This window comes from Nuphar pumila, chromosome 5, assembly GCF_984573655.1.
Source record: "Nuphar pumila chromosome 5, dmNupPumi1.hap1.1, whole genome shotgun sequence".
Lineage (NCBI taxonomy): Eukaryota > Viridiplantae > Streptophyta > Magnoliopsida > Nymphaeales > Nymphaeaceae > Nuphar > Nuphar pumila.
In genome coordinates this window covers 4,059,806-4,079,011 of record NC_143253.1, presented here as the reverse complement: position 1 = coordinate 4,079,011, position 19,206 = coordinate 4,059,806, and the positions used below count along the sequence as shown (strand labels likewise).

The following is a 19,206-nucleotide window of genomic DNA, read 5'->3' as shown; positions in this document are numbered from 1 at the left end:
AATAATCATGATTTTGTGTTTGATTTCTATGAAGATTTAGGTTTTTATTTGAGTTTTTCAATTAGCAATAATCACAATTTCATATTTGATTTGGTTATGATTTCGGTGTTTTTATACTTTTTTTTTCATGGTTTGTTCTGGTCTTTCATATGGCTATACTTTTGTGAAGGTAGTTTGAATCATTCAAATATTTATACAGTGTAGACATTGGATTGATATTGTATACTTGGGACTTTATTTATCAAAAAGCCCTACGAGACTAGAACAATGTGGCTCATCAATGCTTACAAACATCTTTGTTTTCACTTTATCAAGTTTTCTTTCATTTGTTAAATACTTGTTATTCACCATTTGGCATAATGTCATTAATGCATACTGGTATAGCTTATTAGTAATTATTTTTTTTTATTTTACTTAGAGTTTGTGCCCACCCTAGTTTAGATTCTTGGCTCCGCCCCTGCATGAGACACTGTTCTTGTGCAATTTTTCTTTAGAAAATGGCACGTAATACTATAAAATATTGGAGTAAATTGGAGTATCCGTGTGACAAGCGCCATCATCCATCACATGAGATTTTCTTGCTTCTATAATTTGTTTCTTTTCCTTCAAACTTTTATATTTAGCACATACAGGCTTATGCTATGTATAAATTTTGGTATTAGTCCTTTTTGTCATTTTACTTCTGTTTAGACAATAGCTCAATGATATAGAAATATGTTAAAATTTGATTACCTGATGGTATTGTATTCGAATTGATTATTTTTCTGGATCTTGTCAGGTTCATGAAATGGCAATGATCTCAGCTGTACAGGAAGCCCAAAAGGATAACTTAAGATGCTTCAACGATTACATGATGCGAGTTTTAGAGGTCAGTGACTTATCATTTATCATAGGATTTGTTAATATCATTTTGCATTCATTGATAAGTGATACTGATGGTTTGTGAATTTGTACAGTAAACATGTTTGGCTGCTGCTATAACTTTTGTATGATAGTATTATTAGTAGTTCCACATGTTCCAAGAAAGTAACATGGATGGGTTCTGTGGTCCAAGTTGGGGCCAATTTTAGCTTCTTCTTTTATTGATATTGCATATGTATAGTTGATCTATGTATCTTAAAGTTCTAGTACTTTGCACCTCTATAGCCCAAAGTGGTCTGCCTCTCTAGGTGCCTAGGTGAGGCCTAGGCAATGTCGAGAAACCCCAAATAAAAAATTAAGTTTTGCATAAAATTTTTGAATCGGGAGAATCTGAAAAATAGCTAAAATTTCAATCCTACGATTTTGTGATTTTGTGTTTTGCTAACATAATATGTAAAATATTTGAAAAATTATATTTTTTAATTGCCCCATAGGTGCTCTCCTAGTGCCCAATCTTCACCTATGATGATGGTGATGGTGATTAGTTACTTGATTGATTTGTTAATGTTAAGAACTATTTGTTGATATTAAACTAATGTTTGGATGTATTTGTTTCAATTCATTTTCTTCATGCTTATTTTAAAATAGGACAATTATTGTTTGGATGAACTGTTTATTATCTGTTTCGAAAAATATAAACAGCACCTAGTTTTCATGGTAGTGGAGGTGTTTTTTTCCCTATTTATTCAATTATTCTTATTCTCTTGTTTAATTGTACTTTAATCATTTTCAACTCGATTTGACTCAGTAAAAGATCCAACTATATAAGCTAATATGGGTTATTGCAAGATCATATAAGTTCAACTCCGAGGTATCATGATCCATGGGTTGAACTAGATCCAACTCTTATGGGTATGAATCATATATGTTTGAACTTAGCTTTTGACTCAACCTTAAGTTCGCATGCATTCAGTTCCATTTAAGATGCAATACAAGCTCCGATTGGTTTGAGTTGTGCCTATTTCAGCTCAGACCGGGCAAACGTGAAGTCACTGGAACTCAGATCACGTCACCTGAAACACTAGAGAGAAGATCAGAGAGAAGACAAGACAAAGGGGCTGCAGCGAAAATTTTCCCAAACACTATAGGGTTGTGGGATTCCTTTTATTCAACATAATCATATTTTATGTTACAAATATGCCCTTAATTCACATACATAAGCAACAACAATTAATAAGGGTAAAATAGACAAAATAGTACATGTTGAAATATAACATGCTGGGACGTGATGTAGAGATGTGATTTGGATCCAGTATTGAATCTGGCTCCAAACCCGTCACGTATCAATACGCTTCTTAAGTTGTGCACGGTAAGAACCATGAACAACTTGCTCTTCAAGTACCAAAACCTTTCTTTACTTAATCCCTTTGTGAACAAATCTGCAACTTGATCCTGGGTCCCAACAATTTGCGTAGAGATCTCTCCACTTTCAATTTTGCTTCTAATAAAGTACTGATCTATCTCTATATGCTTTGTTCTTCCATGCTGAATAGGATTGAGGGATATTTTGACTGCACTTTGATTATCCCAAAACAAGATGAAACTTGACATTTTTTGATGTAGATTGGACAATAAATATCTAATCCAAGTAATTTCATATGCTACTGCAACCATGGAGCCAATGCTTTATGCTTCTTGTTGCTCCATGAAACTAAGTTATTAACAATAAAAACACAATACTCAGAGATAGACCTTCTTTCATTCGGATCCCCTGCCCAATCAACATCTTAAAAGGCCATGATTGTTAAATCACGTTCTCCACAGTCACCCTCTTGATAACATAACTCATCTTCAAGGGTACCTTTTAGATATCTAAGAATTCTTTTGACAACTTCAACATGAGATATGGGGGGGGGGGCGGTGCATGAACTGAGAAACTTGATCGACAACATAAGCAACGTCAAGCCAAGTAAATGTGAGGTATTGAAGCATACCCACGATACTTCTATATCTTGTAGGATCGCTAAAAACATACCCTTCTTCGCGTCCAAGTTGTTGCTGCAAGACACTTGGAGTAAATATTGGTTTGCAATCCCTCGTTCCAGCTCGATTGAGTAAATCAATAGTATATTTGTGTTGGGTCAACACCAATGAGTCTTGTTTTTGATCAACCTCAACACCCAAGAAATATTTGAGTTTTCCCAAGTCTTTCATCTTGAATATGCTATTCAACATTCCTTTGATATCATTAATATGATTTTCAGAGTTTCTTGCAATGATGATATCATCAACATAAATAAGTAATACTGTAATCCAATTATCAGTTTTGCAAATGAACAAAGAATGGTCTAAAGAAGAACGACAAAATCCATGTTGCTGAATTTTGAGAGAAAAACTCTCAAACCATGACCGCGAAGCCTTTTTTCAGTCCATATATAGCCTTGTTTAGTTTGCATACATAACTAGCTGGTTCTTTGTCATTGTATCCCTGCGGCTGTTCCATATACACCTCTTTCTTAAGATCTTTGTGCAAGAACACATTTTTAACATCTAGTTGACTTAAATGCCATCCATAATCCACTGCTAGAGAAAAAACTACTCTGATGGTTTCCATCTTCACCGTTGGGCTGAACGTTTCATCATAATCCAATCCATGTTCCTTAGTAAACTCCTTTGCAACCAATCTTGCCTTGTATCACTCTATGCTGGCATGCATTTTATTTTAAAGACCCATTTTGATTCGACAACACTCTTTCCAACATGTCTTTTTACAATATCCCATGTTCTACATTCATACAAAGCCTACATTTCTTCATTCATGGCCTTGGATTTTGAGGCTTGGTTATATGACCGTGGTTCTTCCTGTTGAGACACAACTAAGAAAATTTGACGATCCATGCTGAAATTTTCACAACTTACCCATCTATCAATGGGATGTCGCACCCTTCCAGATCTTCTGTTTATTTGATATTCTCCGGTTCGGTCATTTCTAGACTCAATGTTTTCTTCTTTTGGGCTCCTTTCAGATACATTTTCAGATTCAACATTTTTGGCAGCATCTTGCATCCTACGGCTATATACAATCCCTTTAAACCTTCCTCCTACGCCATCTGATTGACCAATTTACTGTCCATCAACATTTTTCTGATCCAATTCCGCATGCTCACCTTCTAATCTATCCCAATTTGAATCATTTGCTGATGCTGCCTCAATAGGAAGCACACCATCATCTAACCATGGCTGATACAACATTTTTCCAGCAATTAAACACTTTGTATCTTGCTGCCTTTTAAATCAAAATCAGATTTATCAAAAAACATTTCTGAAAATACAAATGCATTTTTGTTCAACATCATAATGCCTATACCCTTTATAATCATCCACATATCCAATAAACTTGCAGACATAGGCTCTTTTGTCAAATTTATTTCGAAAAGAGGCGTCAATATGCACATAACATGTGCAGCCATATGCTTTTAGAAAGCCATAATCAGGATGTTTTCCAAACAATTCATAATATGAAGATTTATATTTCAGCAGTTTCATAGGCAACATATTTATAAGTTGAATGAAAGGCTTCTGTTCGAAGGAACAAAGAAACTGATCCCACATTCATAATGACCAACTTACTTTCAACAATGTGTCTCCGTGGGTAAAGAAAACTGATTTTGAACCATAGCATGAAAATTTTTAAAAATTGAAAAGACTTCATGTTTATGTTTCATAAAGAATATCCAAGTGTATCGAGAACAGTTGTAAATAAATGTTACATAATAACGGCTCCCAAAAGGAGAATTGATTGGGGCCGCTCTCCATACACCAGAATGAATGATTTCAAGCAATCTAGAAACTCTTTCATTATTCGAAACAAAATGAAGTACATGACTCTTTGACACTTGACAACTAGGACAAATTTTATCTATTTTATGACTCAAACTGGACGCTGCAATCAACTCACTAGAAACAAGCCTCTCAATAAAGGCTTTATTACAATGGGCTAAATGATCATGCCAAACATTTGACTTATTCGACTCTAATTGATTGACCAAACAACGTGACTTTTCAACTTCTTGGACATGAGTACACCCCAATGGATTCTCCCTGAAGAGATACATGTTACCTCGCCTTTCTCCTTCAGCGAACGTCCTCTTCAAGTGGAGATCCTTCACATAAACAAGAGTAAAAACGACACAGGAATTGGTGTTTTCAACAAGCTTAGAGACTGACACAAGATTTTTCTTAATGTTTGAAACAAGAAAGACATTTGACAATTGAAGACTCAAATTGGACAAGGGAATGAAAGCTTTTTCGGTGTGCGTGATGGGGTGACAAGTGCCATCTCTAGTAATGACTCTATCTCTACCAAAATAAGGAGATAAGTTTTTAAGCTTACCTTTATCTTCGATAATATGATTTGTCGCCCTGGAATCAATATACCAAACTCCTTGGTCATTTTGTTTCAGATTCAATCCTGTTAACACTAGTAATAGAAGCTGTTTATCTACCGGTTCTGTCCTTGATTTTTTAGCCACATTTGGTGCACTTTTCTTTTGGAAACTCTGCTCTCCAACATATCTCAGATCATCCTTATACCAACAATTTGCCTTAACATGCCCTGGTTTCTTGCAAATATATCACGTGGGTATTTTCTTGCCCTGATAAGGAATGAGAGGAGTATTAGGGAGTCGAAGCAACCCACAACCTCTTTGGTTACCTCATCGACCTTTTCCCTGTCCTCCTCGTATGCTTCCTCTGCCTCTTCCATACTGAGTATTCAACATAAGCACATTATGACTATCTGCTATGGCTGATGAGTGCTTAGTCATTCTCGCTAGATTCATCTCAATCTGAGGCAATTTTCGGCTCAAAGCCTCAAAGGTAGGCAACTCATTAAAGCACGACAGGGTGGTGTAGAAAACATTATAATCAGGTCCTAATCCATTGAGAGCCAGCTGCACCTTGTCCTTATCAGGGACCTCATATCCAACCATGGCTAACTGATCTGTAATTTCTTTCATCTTATTACGGTACTCCATGATTGACATACAACCCTTTTTAAGATTCAAGAATTTCTTCTTTAAAAACATGATATTTGCCTCTGAAACATGCGCATAGGTTTGCACCAGCCTAGCCCATAGCTCCATAGTTGTGTAGTCATCAGGAATGTTCACTAAAACCTCCTGTGACAAAGTGGACGTGATATAAGTCAACACTGATTGATCACACTTCATCCAAGAAACATGATTTGGATTTCGAACCGATATTGAAGTGATGACAACTCCTTTTTTGTCCTTTTCTTCCCGTAGAATGAATTCTGGTGGGATCTTAATCGACCCATCTATGTGCCCAAAAAGATCTTGACTACGAATGAAATGTAGAATTTACCGTTTCCAAGTGAGAAAGTTCGAAGGAGTTAATTTTTCAGAGGCTAGTTGATTTAGAAAACTAGCTGAAAGAGTTGAAGAAGACTGAGAATCCATATCAAATGAGAACACGGAAGTAGGCATGCACACAAATTGCGGCAGCTGACCCAAATACTTCAAGCACAAATCTGTCTGCCCCCCCTTTAAAGAATAGATAAGGTCACAACAATAATGTGCAACAGTGTTGTTAAAAGCGTTGAGGCGTAGCGAGGCGCTCCACCAAAATCTGAGGCGAGGCGTAAGCCTCAAGGCGCAAAGCGTAAGCCTCAAAAATTTTTTTTTTTAAACTTAAAAAATTTATAAAAATTATCTAAAATTATAAATAAATAAGAAATGCTTTATTGATGAAGCGCCAACCAACACGAAATAAAAAATCTCAAATAAATACGAAAAAAACATGAGATTAACATGTAAAAGTAACATTAATGCAACAACTTGATCTATATAAGTATCTAATTGCATAAATATGAGCATTCATTCAATAAAAAACTAACATTAACAAAATGCATATTAGCACTAACAACATCATGTCATAATTAAAAAATGCATGTTAACATTAACAACCAAATGATAATGTATTTGTCCAGAATTCTTCAAAATGAGAGTGTTAACATTCACAATTACAACTGAAAGTCCCAAAAAACATATAAATGGCCAATAACTCTATGATATGAATTAGGCCCTAGGCTCTTGTTGTGTCTCGTCATCATCAATATTTAAGTCTTCAATATCATCATATGAAGAATCCATATAAATAGGTTCTTCTTTATCTTCATCATCTACACTTTCTTCATCCACGTCCTCAATTACTTCTTTTGCTTTTCTTTTTCCTTCAATAAAAAATTATGTATTAAATATTTATGTTATGTAATTTAAAAAATACATTTATATTCATAGCTAGGTAAAAGGAATATAACTTTACCTCGATCTCTTGAAGACATGTCTTGCCTAGAACCACTTTGTGAAACATGAGGTGAAGTGACTTTTTCAATAGCCACATGCTCAATGGCATTTATGTCGAAGTTCGGATCCAACCATGAATCCTCCAACCAATTGGGATCACTTGGCAACACTGGATCTTTCTTCTCCACAATCCACTCATCGTCTGAGTCTATATGATCTAGACATATAGGGTCTTTGGTAGCCCTCCTCTTCATATTTCTCTCTCTTAATTTCATATTGTACATTACAAAAACCAATGCATTCATCTTCTCTTGTTCAAGTCTATTCCTTCGTTTTGTATGCACCTATAATTTCAAATTATTGATAATCAAATATAAGATAATTAAACATATAAAAATGTATTTCAAAAATAAAATACAAAGTCACAAACCAATGAGAAAGTACTCCAATTCCTCTCACAGCCCGATTCACTGCATGTCAAACTTAAAATTCGAATTGCAAAATTCATCAACTCAGGATTTTCGTGCCCAAATGAACTCCAGCAATCAGCTGCATTCAAATAAAATAATAAAAAATTGATAAAAACATTAAGAATGTCATAATTAACAAAAACATAAAAAAATATTGACAAATAATAACATAATTGCAAACTTACCAGGACTTTTTAATTTTCTTGTTGTAACAACTCCGCCAAACAAGCCCTTTGCCTTTTTAAATGCATCAATTTATGTTGTAATTTTCAACCGAATATTTGCATCAAAAACTATTTTTTCAACACAATCATAAAAGTCACCCATAACTTCTCCATCAGGGTTGAAGTTGTCAGCATAATGAAAATGTGGATTTAAATAATAGGCAGCTGCATGCAAAGGCTTATGAAGTTGCAAGTCCCATCGTCTATCAATGATATCCCAAATAGGTTTATATTTTCTTTGGACATTGTCAAGGTTTGAAGCAATTTCCTCCTTCGCTCTATCTATTGCCTCATACAAAAATCCCATAGCAGGTTCGTCTGCATCAACGAGTCGCAACACTTTGACGAGAGGTAGTGTAGCTTTAATTGCATATGATTTGACAGCCCAAAACTTATGATCATTAAGAACAATACAAGAAATGTTCTTAGCATCAGATTTTTTATAGTAATTAGATGTTCTAAAATTCGAAGATAAGAACATCGACTTTAACTCTTTCTTATAACATCCAATACTATGAAGTGTAAGATATGTTGTGGCAAAACGAGTGACGGTTGGACGCAGAAGTTCTTTCTTCTTTGTGGATTTTCTCATTAAATTTAATACCCATGCATGACTATAAATGTATCTTGTAATTTTTTTTGCCTTTTCCACTGTATCTTTAAAAATTGATATATTTCCAATATCTTCTAACATAAGATCCAAGCAGTGGGCTGCACATGGTATCCAAAAACATGTTTTTCCTGCTGTTAACATATTTCCAGCTGCCACATAATTTGGTGCATTATCTGTAATGAATTGCACCACATTACTTTCACCAACTTCTTTAACAACTTGTTCAAACAACTGACACAAATTTGCACCAGTTTTTTCCATGTCGCTGATGTCAACGGACTTCAAAAATACTGTCCCAGATGAGCTGTTCACAAGAAAATTAATTAAGTTTCTTCCTTTCCCATCTGTCCAACCATCTGCCATAATACTGCAACAAACCTTTGGCCACTCTTTTTTGAACTCTTTCAAAATTTCATGAGTATAATCTACCTCGTCCTTCAAAATCCACGTTCTGATCTCATGATAAGAAGGTGGTTTGAACCCTCGCCCATAATTTGCAGTAGCTTCTACCATTGCACCAAAATATGGACTGTTGCAAAGATTAAATGATAAGGCATTTGCATAAAAAAATCTACCAATGACACGACATACATTTTTTCTTTCATCCCTTTTGAAAGCAGTGTTTATTGTGGTTTGTCGTGCTTCTTTGTTTACAAAAAGGTCCATAGGACCAGCTGCACTTGTTTTTGCATCACTACCTGATCCACTAGCTTCTTTATTCACATTATCGCCGGTTGATGATCCAAAATAAACACTTCTCCCGATATCGAACTTGGTTTGTTCTAACTCTTCTTTCTTTAGCCTCTGATCCTTTAGATGATTCTGAAAAAATCTTTTCATGTCAGGTGGAACCGCTTCGCACATGCTTACACCATGCTTTGTGCCAGCTAAGTGATGTTTTAGCCTATAGATGCCTCCTGTAGTCTGTTTATGACAGTAATTGCAAATTACATGTCCTACGAGTTTGGGATCTTTAGTAGGATTTGGAACTTTAACTCCATGATCCCATCCTACATCTTTTGCCATTGTTCAACTGCAAAAATACATAACACAAAATATATATTAACATCATACATTCTGCTGACCACATTACATGAAAACAAATGCAAAATAGACAATCTTGGTGTAGAAGCTATATACGAATCCTAGAAAAAAACATAATTGAGCAACAGGAGCTACGTTGCTCATGTGTGCCAAAGTAATAGAAACAAAACAATGACGACATACATAACTCTTCTGTAATGTAACATACTAATATACAACATGCTAACTGAAGGCATAGTAGCCAGGAAGTTGCAAATCTATCAAAATATAATGTGAGTTGAAAGGTTCTTTAAGTATTTTGTCCATCTTAACCAGGTTTGGTCCGTTGCAGGTTTTGTAAACCAAACCCATGATTGTGATCTCTTTAGTTCTTTTAGTTGAAAGAAAGCGAAAAGATGGCTACTTGTGCATGTCCAGAGACTAGAGTATTTCTATATTTGAAGATGCAAGGAATAACATCCAAAATATTTTGAATCCGTAGTTACTAAACTAATACATAAATACAAACAAGGCTAAAAGGTGACAAGAAAAACACGAGTGACAACATGGCAAAAAAGTCATTAATAAGACAACAGGAACAAAAGCCAACATTAAAATATTCATATAATAAGCCTACTTTTTAATTTAAATTAGGCCGAGTGCGTCTAGTGGTCTAAATAGTTGACATGATAACCTTTCATAGTAGAGAACCAAAGAGTGATGGGAAGAGTAAAATAATCTCTCAAGAAAAAAAGAAAAAAGAAGATGGGAACAGTAAAACAAAGCAAAAAGCTAAGCAGATGAAAAATCGACTTAACTTCAAATCTCCTAAGGCCCTAATATTATCTGTCACCTGGAAGTTCAGAGACATCCAATTCATAACAAGAAGTATGGCAGAAGTATATTGCTTGTCATACAATAATCAAAGAAACAAACTTCTAAATTTTTAGCTACAAACTGAAAATTCATATCATGAAGAGAGAATTCAGACTTATACTAATTCACAGACAAAAACATACACAAATTTTTTTTTCTTTAACATCCAAAAAGCCGATGGCATCGGCCTGCTCGTGGTTTCATCATTCTGAGGGCCTTCATGGCATCAGCCTGCTCGTGGCCAGGCTATAACAACACACTTTCAATCCCTCTTTTCCTCCATTTAGTGAAACAAGCATAGTGTTTTGCATGGCACCCATAACCACATTTAGGTTCCAGTCATCCATATCGCCATTCCTGTCATTAGGACCTCACTGATGCAAGTTGTTTTCATCAAATTGGACCCTGTGTATGTGATCTACATCATCCATTTAGTGAAGATCGACATTTGAATAGACAGAATCCGACTTATGTGCAAGACTTTTTGCTGATTCAAAAATCAATAACCATTAATAAAAACATGGTTTTTTTGTTAAAGAACACTGTCAAAATAAATTGAAAATCATGTTTTTTTTTTTGTTAAAGAACACTATCAAAAGATTGATTTCTATTAAATCAAACGTGTTGAACCCATCGATAGGGCCAGATTGATCAAAATAACTTAGTACCAATGAGATCCCAAAGGGAGTTATGACCACAGAGGATGATATAGGGATGAGTGGAGCCGGGTTCCCCATAAACGTAGGTTACACGGTTTCACAAAGAACAAATGACAAAAGAAGAAGCTGGGGAAAAACACATAGATCTTCGTCGACCCATCACGAAGAAGAAGAAGCAAAGAAGTTTACCTGTCACCGGAAAACGCAGAGGTCGCCGGAATGGACGGCGGTGGCGGTGAGTCGCTGGCCGATGGCGAGTGGTGGCCGGCGGGTCGCCGATGCCTTCTCAGCAGAGGAAAGAAGAAGGTGGAAGAGGCGATGACCGGCGACGGGTGGTGGCCGGTGGCGAGTGGTGGCCGGTGGCGAGTGGTGGCCAGCGGCGAGCAATGGCGGGGGACGAGAGGGGACGGAGTGGAGAGAGAAGGGGCGAGGGCTTTCCCTCGCCCCAAGCGCCTGTCTTTTTTAAAGACAGGTTCTCGATCTTTCGAGAATACGGGCCCGGATTCAGGTCGAACTCGGGTCCGGGCCATCCGATTTCTTAATGCGCGCCTCATTTTGAGGCGCGCCTCGCCTCAAGGCGGACGCCTCAAGGCGCATGAGGCGTACGCCTTGAGGCTGTTGCGCTTTTTAAGTGCGCCTCAAGGCGAAAAGGGCCTTGCCTTGAGGCGAGGCGCGCTTTTTGCGCCTTGAGGCGCGTTTTTAACAACACTGATGTGCAATATAAAGTCAGCTGGACTTGAAATCATTATGAAATATTAGCACGCAAATAGAATTGAAATTTGACGAGAATCCAAAATTTCAATGACGATTGTATTTAGACCTAGGAAAAACGTGAATCAAGAGACAAAATAACAAATTTGAGAACAACAATAATCAGATCTGATTTAAGTTTGAATCAAATCTGAACTAGGATGAACAATAAGTGGGATCGACAGCTAAAACCCAAATCGATTTGAAGAAGATGAAAATCAATTTTCAAAAATTAGGGAAAGGAAGTAAATTGATATTTTTTTTCTAAAAACAGAAAAGAGACCGATATTGATTGGAACAAGAAACACAGAGAGAAATCAATATTGATTTTCTGGAGCTCAAATCGATTTTGGTTATGACTGTGATTTCTCAGAGATCCAAAATCGATTTAGAACCAAATAGACAAGGAGAAAACGATAAGAATGAGAAGGGAATAAAAAACCAGGAAGGAGAAAACAATAAGAATGAGAAGGGAATAAAAGATTAGGAAGGAGAGGAAGTAAATCAGATCTTTCCAGACTTACCTCAACGAGAAGATTGAGTTCCAACCGTGCTCTGATGCCATGAAAATCAGATCACGTCACCTGAAACACTAGAGAGAAAATCAGAGAGAAGATGGGACAAAGGGGCTGCAGCAAAAATTTTCCCACACACGATAGGGTTGTGGGCTTTCTTTTAATCAACATAATCATATTTTTATGTTACAAATATGCCCTTAATTCACGTAAATAAGCAACAACAATTAATAGGGGTAAAATAGATAAAATAATATAATACATTGAAATATAACATACTGGGACGTGATGTAGAGCTGTGATTTGGATCCAATATTGGATTTGGATCCAAACTTGTGACGTATCAATAGTCACCTCTTCTTGGATCCTCATGGTTCGGACCAAAGTTGCCAGTCGGGGAAGTGGGAGCGGGAAGCGATTCAAGAAGCGGAAGCGAGACACTTCCAAAATTTTACGAAGCGGGAAGCGCAGGATGACTTAGAAGCGAACCAGGAATCGTCTCGGAAGGGAACCTAGGAAGCGAGAGGTTAGAGAAAAAATTAAGAAAAAAAAAATGAGGAGAAGCGAGCTTCCCTTAAATTGGGAAGCATGCTTCCCCTAAATGGGAAGTGGGCTTCTCAAATTTTTGTTTTTGTGCTACCCCACACGTTTCGGAAGTACCACATTTCGCGCTTCCGAAATGCGCTTTGGGGAAGCACGCTTCCCCATATGCTATGGCGTAAGGTTCAGACAATATTTTTTATGGTGACAAATTCCTTTGACCCAATACATTAGGTTCAATGTGCATTCATAGTGGCTTAGCAGCTGTTGCAAAACATCTGTGCCATTGGCACAGCTGGACTTAGGGAGTGAGGGGCAATTCTGTTAGTCATTGGCTCTGATTTTGACCTATATCTGCACATTTGCTGGCTAAAGCTTTTACTTTTCGCTAGTTCCTAGGATGTCTTCTTTGTGACTGCTCACGTTTGTATCATCACTCCCTTTTTTTATCCCCCCAGAACTTGGTTATATAGTCTGGAAGGCTGGAAAAAGAGTTAGTTCTTTTTGGAGTCACTGTTTTCAGCCGTCTCTTGTATTGTTGCTACGTTGGTAAATGCAAATCATTTTCATACATATCATAGGAAAGGAACATTGCATTTCTTACGGAATCCTCTATTTCTGATAACTCTATCTTGAAACAGGATGATTGGCAAAAAGAAAAGAGAGAATTTTCGCAGAGTTTGAACCGCATATCTACGATGCCGAGGACAAACAGTGCTGCTTTAGGAACCATTGTTACTCGTCCAAGTCAGATGCCATCAACAGCTTCTAAACCACAGGTTTCTGTTGGTCAATCGGGTATGGAACTGATGCCTTTGTCTGACAAGAACATTCTCGAGAAAAAGGCTTCTGTTTATTCGGATGTTGTGAAGAATCTCAATGATGCAAGAGAGCGTGGTTTACCTTTCAATGTAAGGCCAAAAGTTTAACTAGTGTCCAAAATTCTTATTTGTGGGTCTGATTGTTTCAAGAGTCTACCAGAGTGTTATTGTCTGAGCTTCTGCATGTTTGTCTCTTTCCTTTCCTTTTCTGTGTGGTCACTGGTCAGCATAAGTTGCTTTCTTTACTTGTCTTTTTACATTTTCCACGAGGAGGATGTACGACTTAAATTTGCTGCTTTGCTTTTGTTTTGTGAATTTCTTCACTGATGTTAATGTGGTGGTGAAATTTCTGCATTGTGCTGAAGATTTGAACTGCACTTCTGATTTCCTTGATTATGTGTGTTTTTTTTTATGTTAGATTGCTACAGCATTTAAGAATGCTTACGAAGGACTGAATCTTGATTCCTCTGGCACTAAGTCCGTCAGTATGCAGAAGATATGGCATCTGATTCAGGTAGCATTTGAATTCATTCTGCTCATCAAGCATAGTAACGTATGTTACTGGTATTCTAAATATATGGCAGTGGTAGTGCTATAAGTTGGTAGAAATGATTTTGAGAATGAAACATTATGAATATCAACATGCTGAATATTGAGATAATGTTGGAAAGATAGGTAAATGTCTTGGGAAAATTTCATCATATACATTTATTATTGTACCCTTGAAAGTATCTTCAACAAGATACTATGATCAAAACCTTAATATTCTTGATGATAAACACATGCACACATGCACAGTAAGCACTCTTAGAACACTTGTGCACAAAAACACAACTCACTAAATCTCACAAATGCACAAAGGCATAAAAGAATAAAAAAACTTTATTGAAGAACACTTGGGCTTTGACTCAAAGCCTTAACAAATACAAGGGGAGGCGCCCCTATTTATAATGCATTGAGTGGGCCTTGGAGGGACTCCACACATAGATGTTGGTGCCCCTCCAACGGTCACAAATGTGACCGTTGGTGGGGCCCAATGTCTATTGTGTGCCCCCCAAGGTACACTAAGTACAAAAGAAAGAAAATAAAAAAAGAAAAAAATAAAAATAAAAAGGAAAACCACAAACATATTAAAAAATATGAATATGCACAAAAAGAGAGAAAAGACTAAAATACCCTTATGACTAAGATATATATTGTATATATATAGATAGATAGATACATATACATATATATGAAATATATATGTATATGTATCTCTCTTTATATATATAAAATATATATGAGATAATACAATTATGAATTACAATTTAACACCCCCTCAAACTTAGGGCATGATGACCGAAAGTTGCTCAGAAGAAAGTTGAAGCGAGGTGAGCACAACGCTTTGGTGAAGAAATCTGCCAGCTGATATTCAGATGTTACATATGAAAGATCTATGACTCCCTTCAAGTATGCTTCTCGCACATAGTGACGGTCCATCTCAGTATGTTTTGTGCTCTCATGAAAAATATGATTTTTGGCAATGTAAATTGCACTTTTGTTATCACAACATAGCTTGGTTGACCTGTCTACATTGATCCCCATGTCTTTTAGCAGCTGACGAATCCATACAATTTCCATGGTAGTAGTTGCCATGGCACGATATTCAACTTCAGTTGAGGATAAAGATACCTTTTGCTGCTTCTTGCATATCCGTGAGATCAGTGAGTCTCGTAAAAATACGCAAAAATCAGAGGTGGAGTGACGGTTATTTGGGTCACCTCCCCAGTCAGAGTCAGTATAAGCAATTAACTTTAATTCAGAAGAAGATGACAAGAATACTCTCTTGTTTAGTGTGCCCTTTATGTATCTTACAACCCGCAAGATGGCACTCATGTAGACTGATGTTGGTGCATGTTAAAACTAACTTGTAGTATGAACTACATGAGAGGTATCTGGTCTAGTAATACTCAGATACATTAATGATCCCACAAGCTGTCTGTAGGGGGTGGGATCAGAGAGAGGAATACTATCATCAGTCTTCATTTTGGCTTCTACTATAGCAGGAGTTTCACAAACCTTATCATCCGTAATACCTGACCTGTCAATAATCTCAGAAGCAAGCTTAGTTTGAGATAAAAAGTACCCTCTATGAGTATGTTAATTCAATACCCAAAAAATAAGTTAGAAATCCCAAATCAGACATTTCAAACCTATCATTTAAAATGGTTTTTATGCTTTTAACCGCCTTAGAATCACTTTCGGTTATAAGCATATCATCTACATATAAAAGCAGAATGACAATCCCTGCATTGGTTTTTCTAACAAATAAGACAGTGTCAGTGAAACAGGAAGAAAAACTATTTTCTAACATTACAGAGTTAAACCTATCATACCAAGCTTTGGGAGCTTGTTTTAAACCATAAAGTGCTTTTCGAAGGCGAAACACTTTTCCTTTGGGAGTCTCCATTCCTAGTGGAGCATCCATATATACTTCTTCATTCAGATCACCATTTAGGAAGGCATTTTTAACATCCATTTGATAGATGTTTCATTTGTTAGTTGAGACAACAATGACGAGACATCAGACAATGACCATTCGGACCACAATGGCAAAAGTTTCTTCATACTCAATCCCGTACTCTTGAATATATCCCTTTGCAACTAAATGAGCCTTATATCTTTCAAGAGATCTATCGCTCTTAGTTTTTACCTTAAATATCCATCTATATCCTATTGCTTTCTTACCCTTAGGGAGATCTTGGAACTCCCAAGTCTTTGTCTTGTTGAGAGCCGAAAGCTCACATTCCATTGCTTTCAGCCATTCATCATGCTTTTTGGCTTCTTCGAAGTTTTTAGGTTCTATATAAGAATGAATGACGTTGAGGCAAACTCTATATTTAGGAGTAAAGGAATCATATGAAATAAACCTAGAGGGCATCTTCCTACTTCTCTCAGTCCTTCGTAGGTTTTCATCATTTGTTGAGTTGAAACCACTAGGTTCACTGTATTTTTCAATTGCACTCCTAAAACTGTTTCTATCTCTATGAGTATATGTTATAAGATCTCTCAATGCTTCTTCATTACTATGTTGGGGGATAAGGAGATGAGAAGAACCATCTTCTTTATCATTGACGTCGTCATGAATAAAATCGTCATCACTATCATCATGTGCTAACATTTCAAATAAAAAAGAGTAATCCATGTTATCTTCAAGGGGTTCACTCCTTTTAAAACCATTAACAGTTTTCAGAAAACTCACATTTCCGAAAACATATAGCTTATCATTTTTAATATCATAACAACGAAACCCTTTTTGAGTTTCAGAATATCTAAGAAAGGCGCAGGCAATGGCTTTTGGTGAAAGCTTGTCGTTCTTGTTAGTAACAACAAAGCATTTACAAAAAAAAAATTTCAATCGACTATAGTTCAAGTTTTTTGGTATACAATTTTTCAAAAGGCGAGATATTGTTCAAGTTTTTAGAAGGTAGCCGGTTTATCAGATAGACAGATGCTAAAGCCGCTTCAGCCTAAAAACCTTTTGGGATGTTTTGAAAAACAAGTAAAGTTCAAGTTGTCTCTATTATATGTCTATGCTTCATTTCGGCTAATCCATTTTGTTGAGGGGTTTTCAGACAAGATCTTTGGTGAAGAATACCATGACTTTCAAGATAATTTTTGAATTCACTTGAAAGGTATTCTCCTCCGGAGTCAGTTCTAAATTTTTTTAGATTTTCATTAAATTGATTTTTAATCATCATATGATAGGTTTTAAAGATCGAGAAAACTTCATATTTGTGTGTAAGAAAATAAATCCAACATTATCTCGTGTAGTCGTCAACAAAAATGACATAATAAGCGAAGCCTCCTTTTGATAAAACGGGTGCCGGCCCCCATACATCCGAATGGACAATTTCAAAAGGTCTTGTTGTAAACATTGATCTTTGACAAAAAGGCAATTTTTTCATTTTCCCAAGTATACAGTCGTTACAAGTGAAATCACTTTTACATAGATTTTTAACAAAAGGTAAATGAGAAATTTTAATAATATTTGGGTGTACAAGTCTCTTGTGCCGCACATTAATATTCTTTTGATGGACAATATTACAAAACAGGTTCTTTGAAATTTGAAGGGAATCAACATAGTATAAATCGCTCTTCCTAGAGCCTTTCCCAATCAATCTTCCGGACCGACGATCCTGTATCCAACATTTGTTAGATGAAAACTTTATATCACACCCATGATCTGAGAGTTGAGAAACAACAAGCAAATTTAAGTTTAATTTGGGTATAAATATAATTTTTGGAATAAAGAACCCTTGTTTTTCAAAATTTCCTATTCCTTTTACTTCAAGAGATGTTCTATCCGCGGTTGAAACAAAAGAAGGAGAGAGATTTTTTGAATATTCGGAAAAAGAGCTAAAACTTGGAGTCATGTGAAAAGAAGCACCTGAATATAAAAGCCAAGAGGTCTTACCGGGAGGAGAAGATGTTAACATGGCGGCTCCGAAAATAGCCCCTTTTAGAAGAGGTTGAAGTGCATCCATGATTTGTTGCAATAAGAGAGCTCCATTTGAAGATGACAATCACTCTTTCTTTTGAGGTTGGGATGTAGTAGCCATGGCTAGTAACTTTTTCCACTTTGGGCAAATAGGCTTAATGTGCTCCGGTTTCTTAAAAAAATGGCCTAAAAGCTTGCTATAATCTATCTTTCCTACTTGACTACTTGAGTTTTGATTATTGAAGCGAGGAGGTTTGTAGGTCCTCAAGTTACTCCCCAGTCTTGAAACGACATTAGCACCTTCATTTTCTTCATTATTGGAAGGTGTAGCAAGAACACTTGGGTTGTTCTTGCTTATACTCATACGAGTCTCTTCCCCACTTAGCCCACTTAGTTTATTGATTACATCTTCAAGAGAGGGGGAAGTGAAGGCGAATAAAAGAGAAGACCGGATTTGTTCGAATTCGTGCCTAAGCCCATTCAAGAAATTAAAAAATCTATCTTCTTTCAATTGTTTATGACGAAGCACTATGGCTTCTCCACTCCACTGGGGTTCGAGCATAGCAAACTCGTCCCAAATAGAAGAGAGTTTGGCAAAATACTCCCTTATAGTTATCTCCCCTTGATGGAGAGTTAGCGCCCTCTTTTGGAGGTAATACTTATGGGACAAGTCCCTAGAGGTGTACATCTTCTCAAGGTATTTTCACGCTTGAGAAACCTTCTTAAACTTGATAATATTGACGTTAATTCTTGTTTCTACGGATGAGAAAATCCATGAGAGGATTTTAAAATTCCTCATCTCCCATTCTTCATGCTTTTTGGTGTAGTTTTCAAGAGCCTGCCTTTAAGGATTTTTATTTCTCCTTCCTCCATCAAGGTTATCTTTGGCTCCGGTTCGGGAATCGAGTCTTGGACATAGCCCCAAAGCCCTTTTCCTTTGATATGGGCCTCCATGTTTCTAGCCCAAACGTTATAGTTGGATCCATTGAGTTTGAAGCTGAGAGAGAAATGAAAGTTTTTTTACCCATTAGAGAGGAGAGATGAT

The 19,206-nt window shown here is 36.5% G+C and overlaps 1 protein-coding gene and 1 long non-coding RNA gene across 3 annotated transcripts in view; one reads left to right on the top strand and one right to left on the bottom strand.

Annotated features, from left to right (window-relative positions):
• Positions 1-19,206, top strand: part of LOC149836525 (nuclear pore complex protein NUP93A-like) — a 52,681-nt gene that overhangs the window by 2,439 nt on the left and 31,036 nt on the right. For both annotated transcript variants that reach the window (XM_090005410.1, XM_090005409.1), the window contains exons 5-7: positions 779-868; positions 13,499-13,768; positions 14,097-14,192. In XM_090005410.1, the coding sequence (XP_089861536.1) occupies positions 779-868; positions 13,499-13,768; positions 14,097-14,192 (456 nt within the window). The remainder of the gene's footprint in view (positions 1-778; positions 869-13,498; positions 13,769-14,096; positions 14,193-19,206) is intronic.
• Positions 7,215-7,663, bottom strand: LOC149836526 (uncharacterized). The gene is made up of 2 exons (XR_016432030.1): positions 7,618-7,663; positions 7,215-7,531 (listed from the first exon to the last, which is right to left on the bottom strand). It is a non-coding gene; the product is annotated as an uncharacterized LOC149836526 (long non-coding RNA).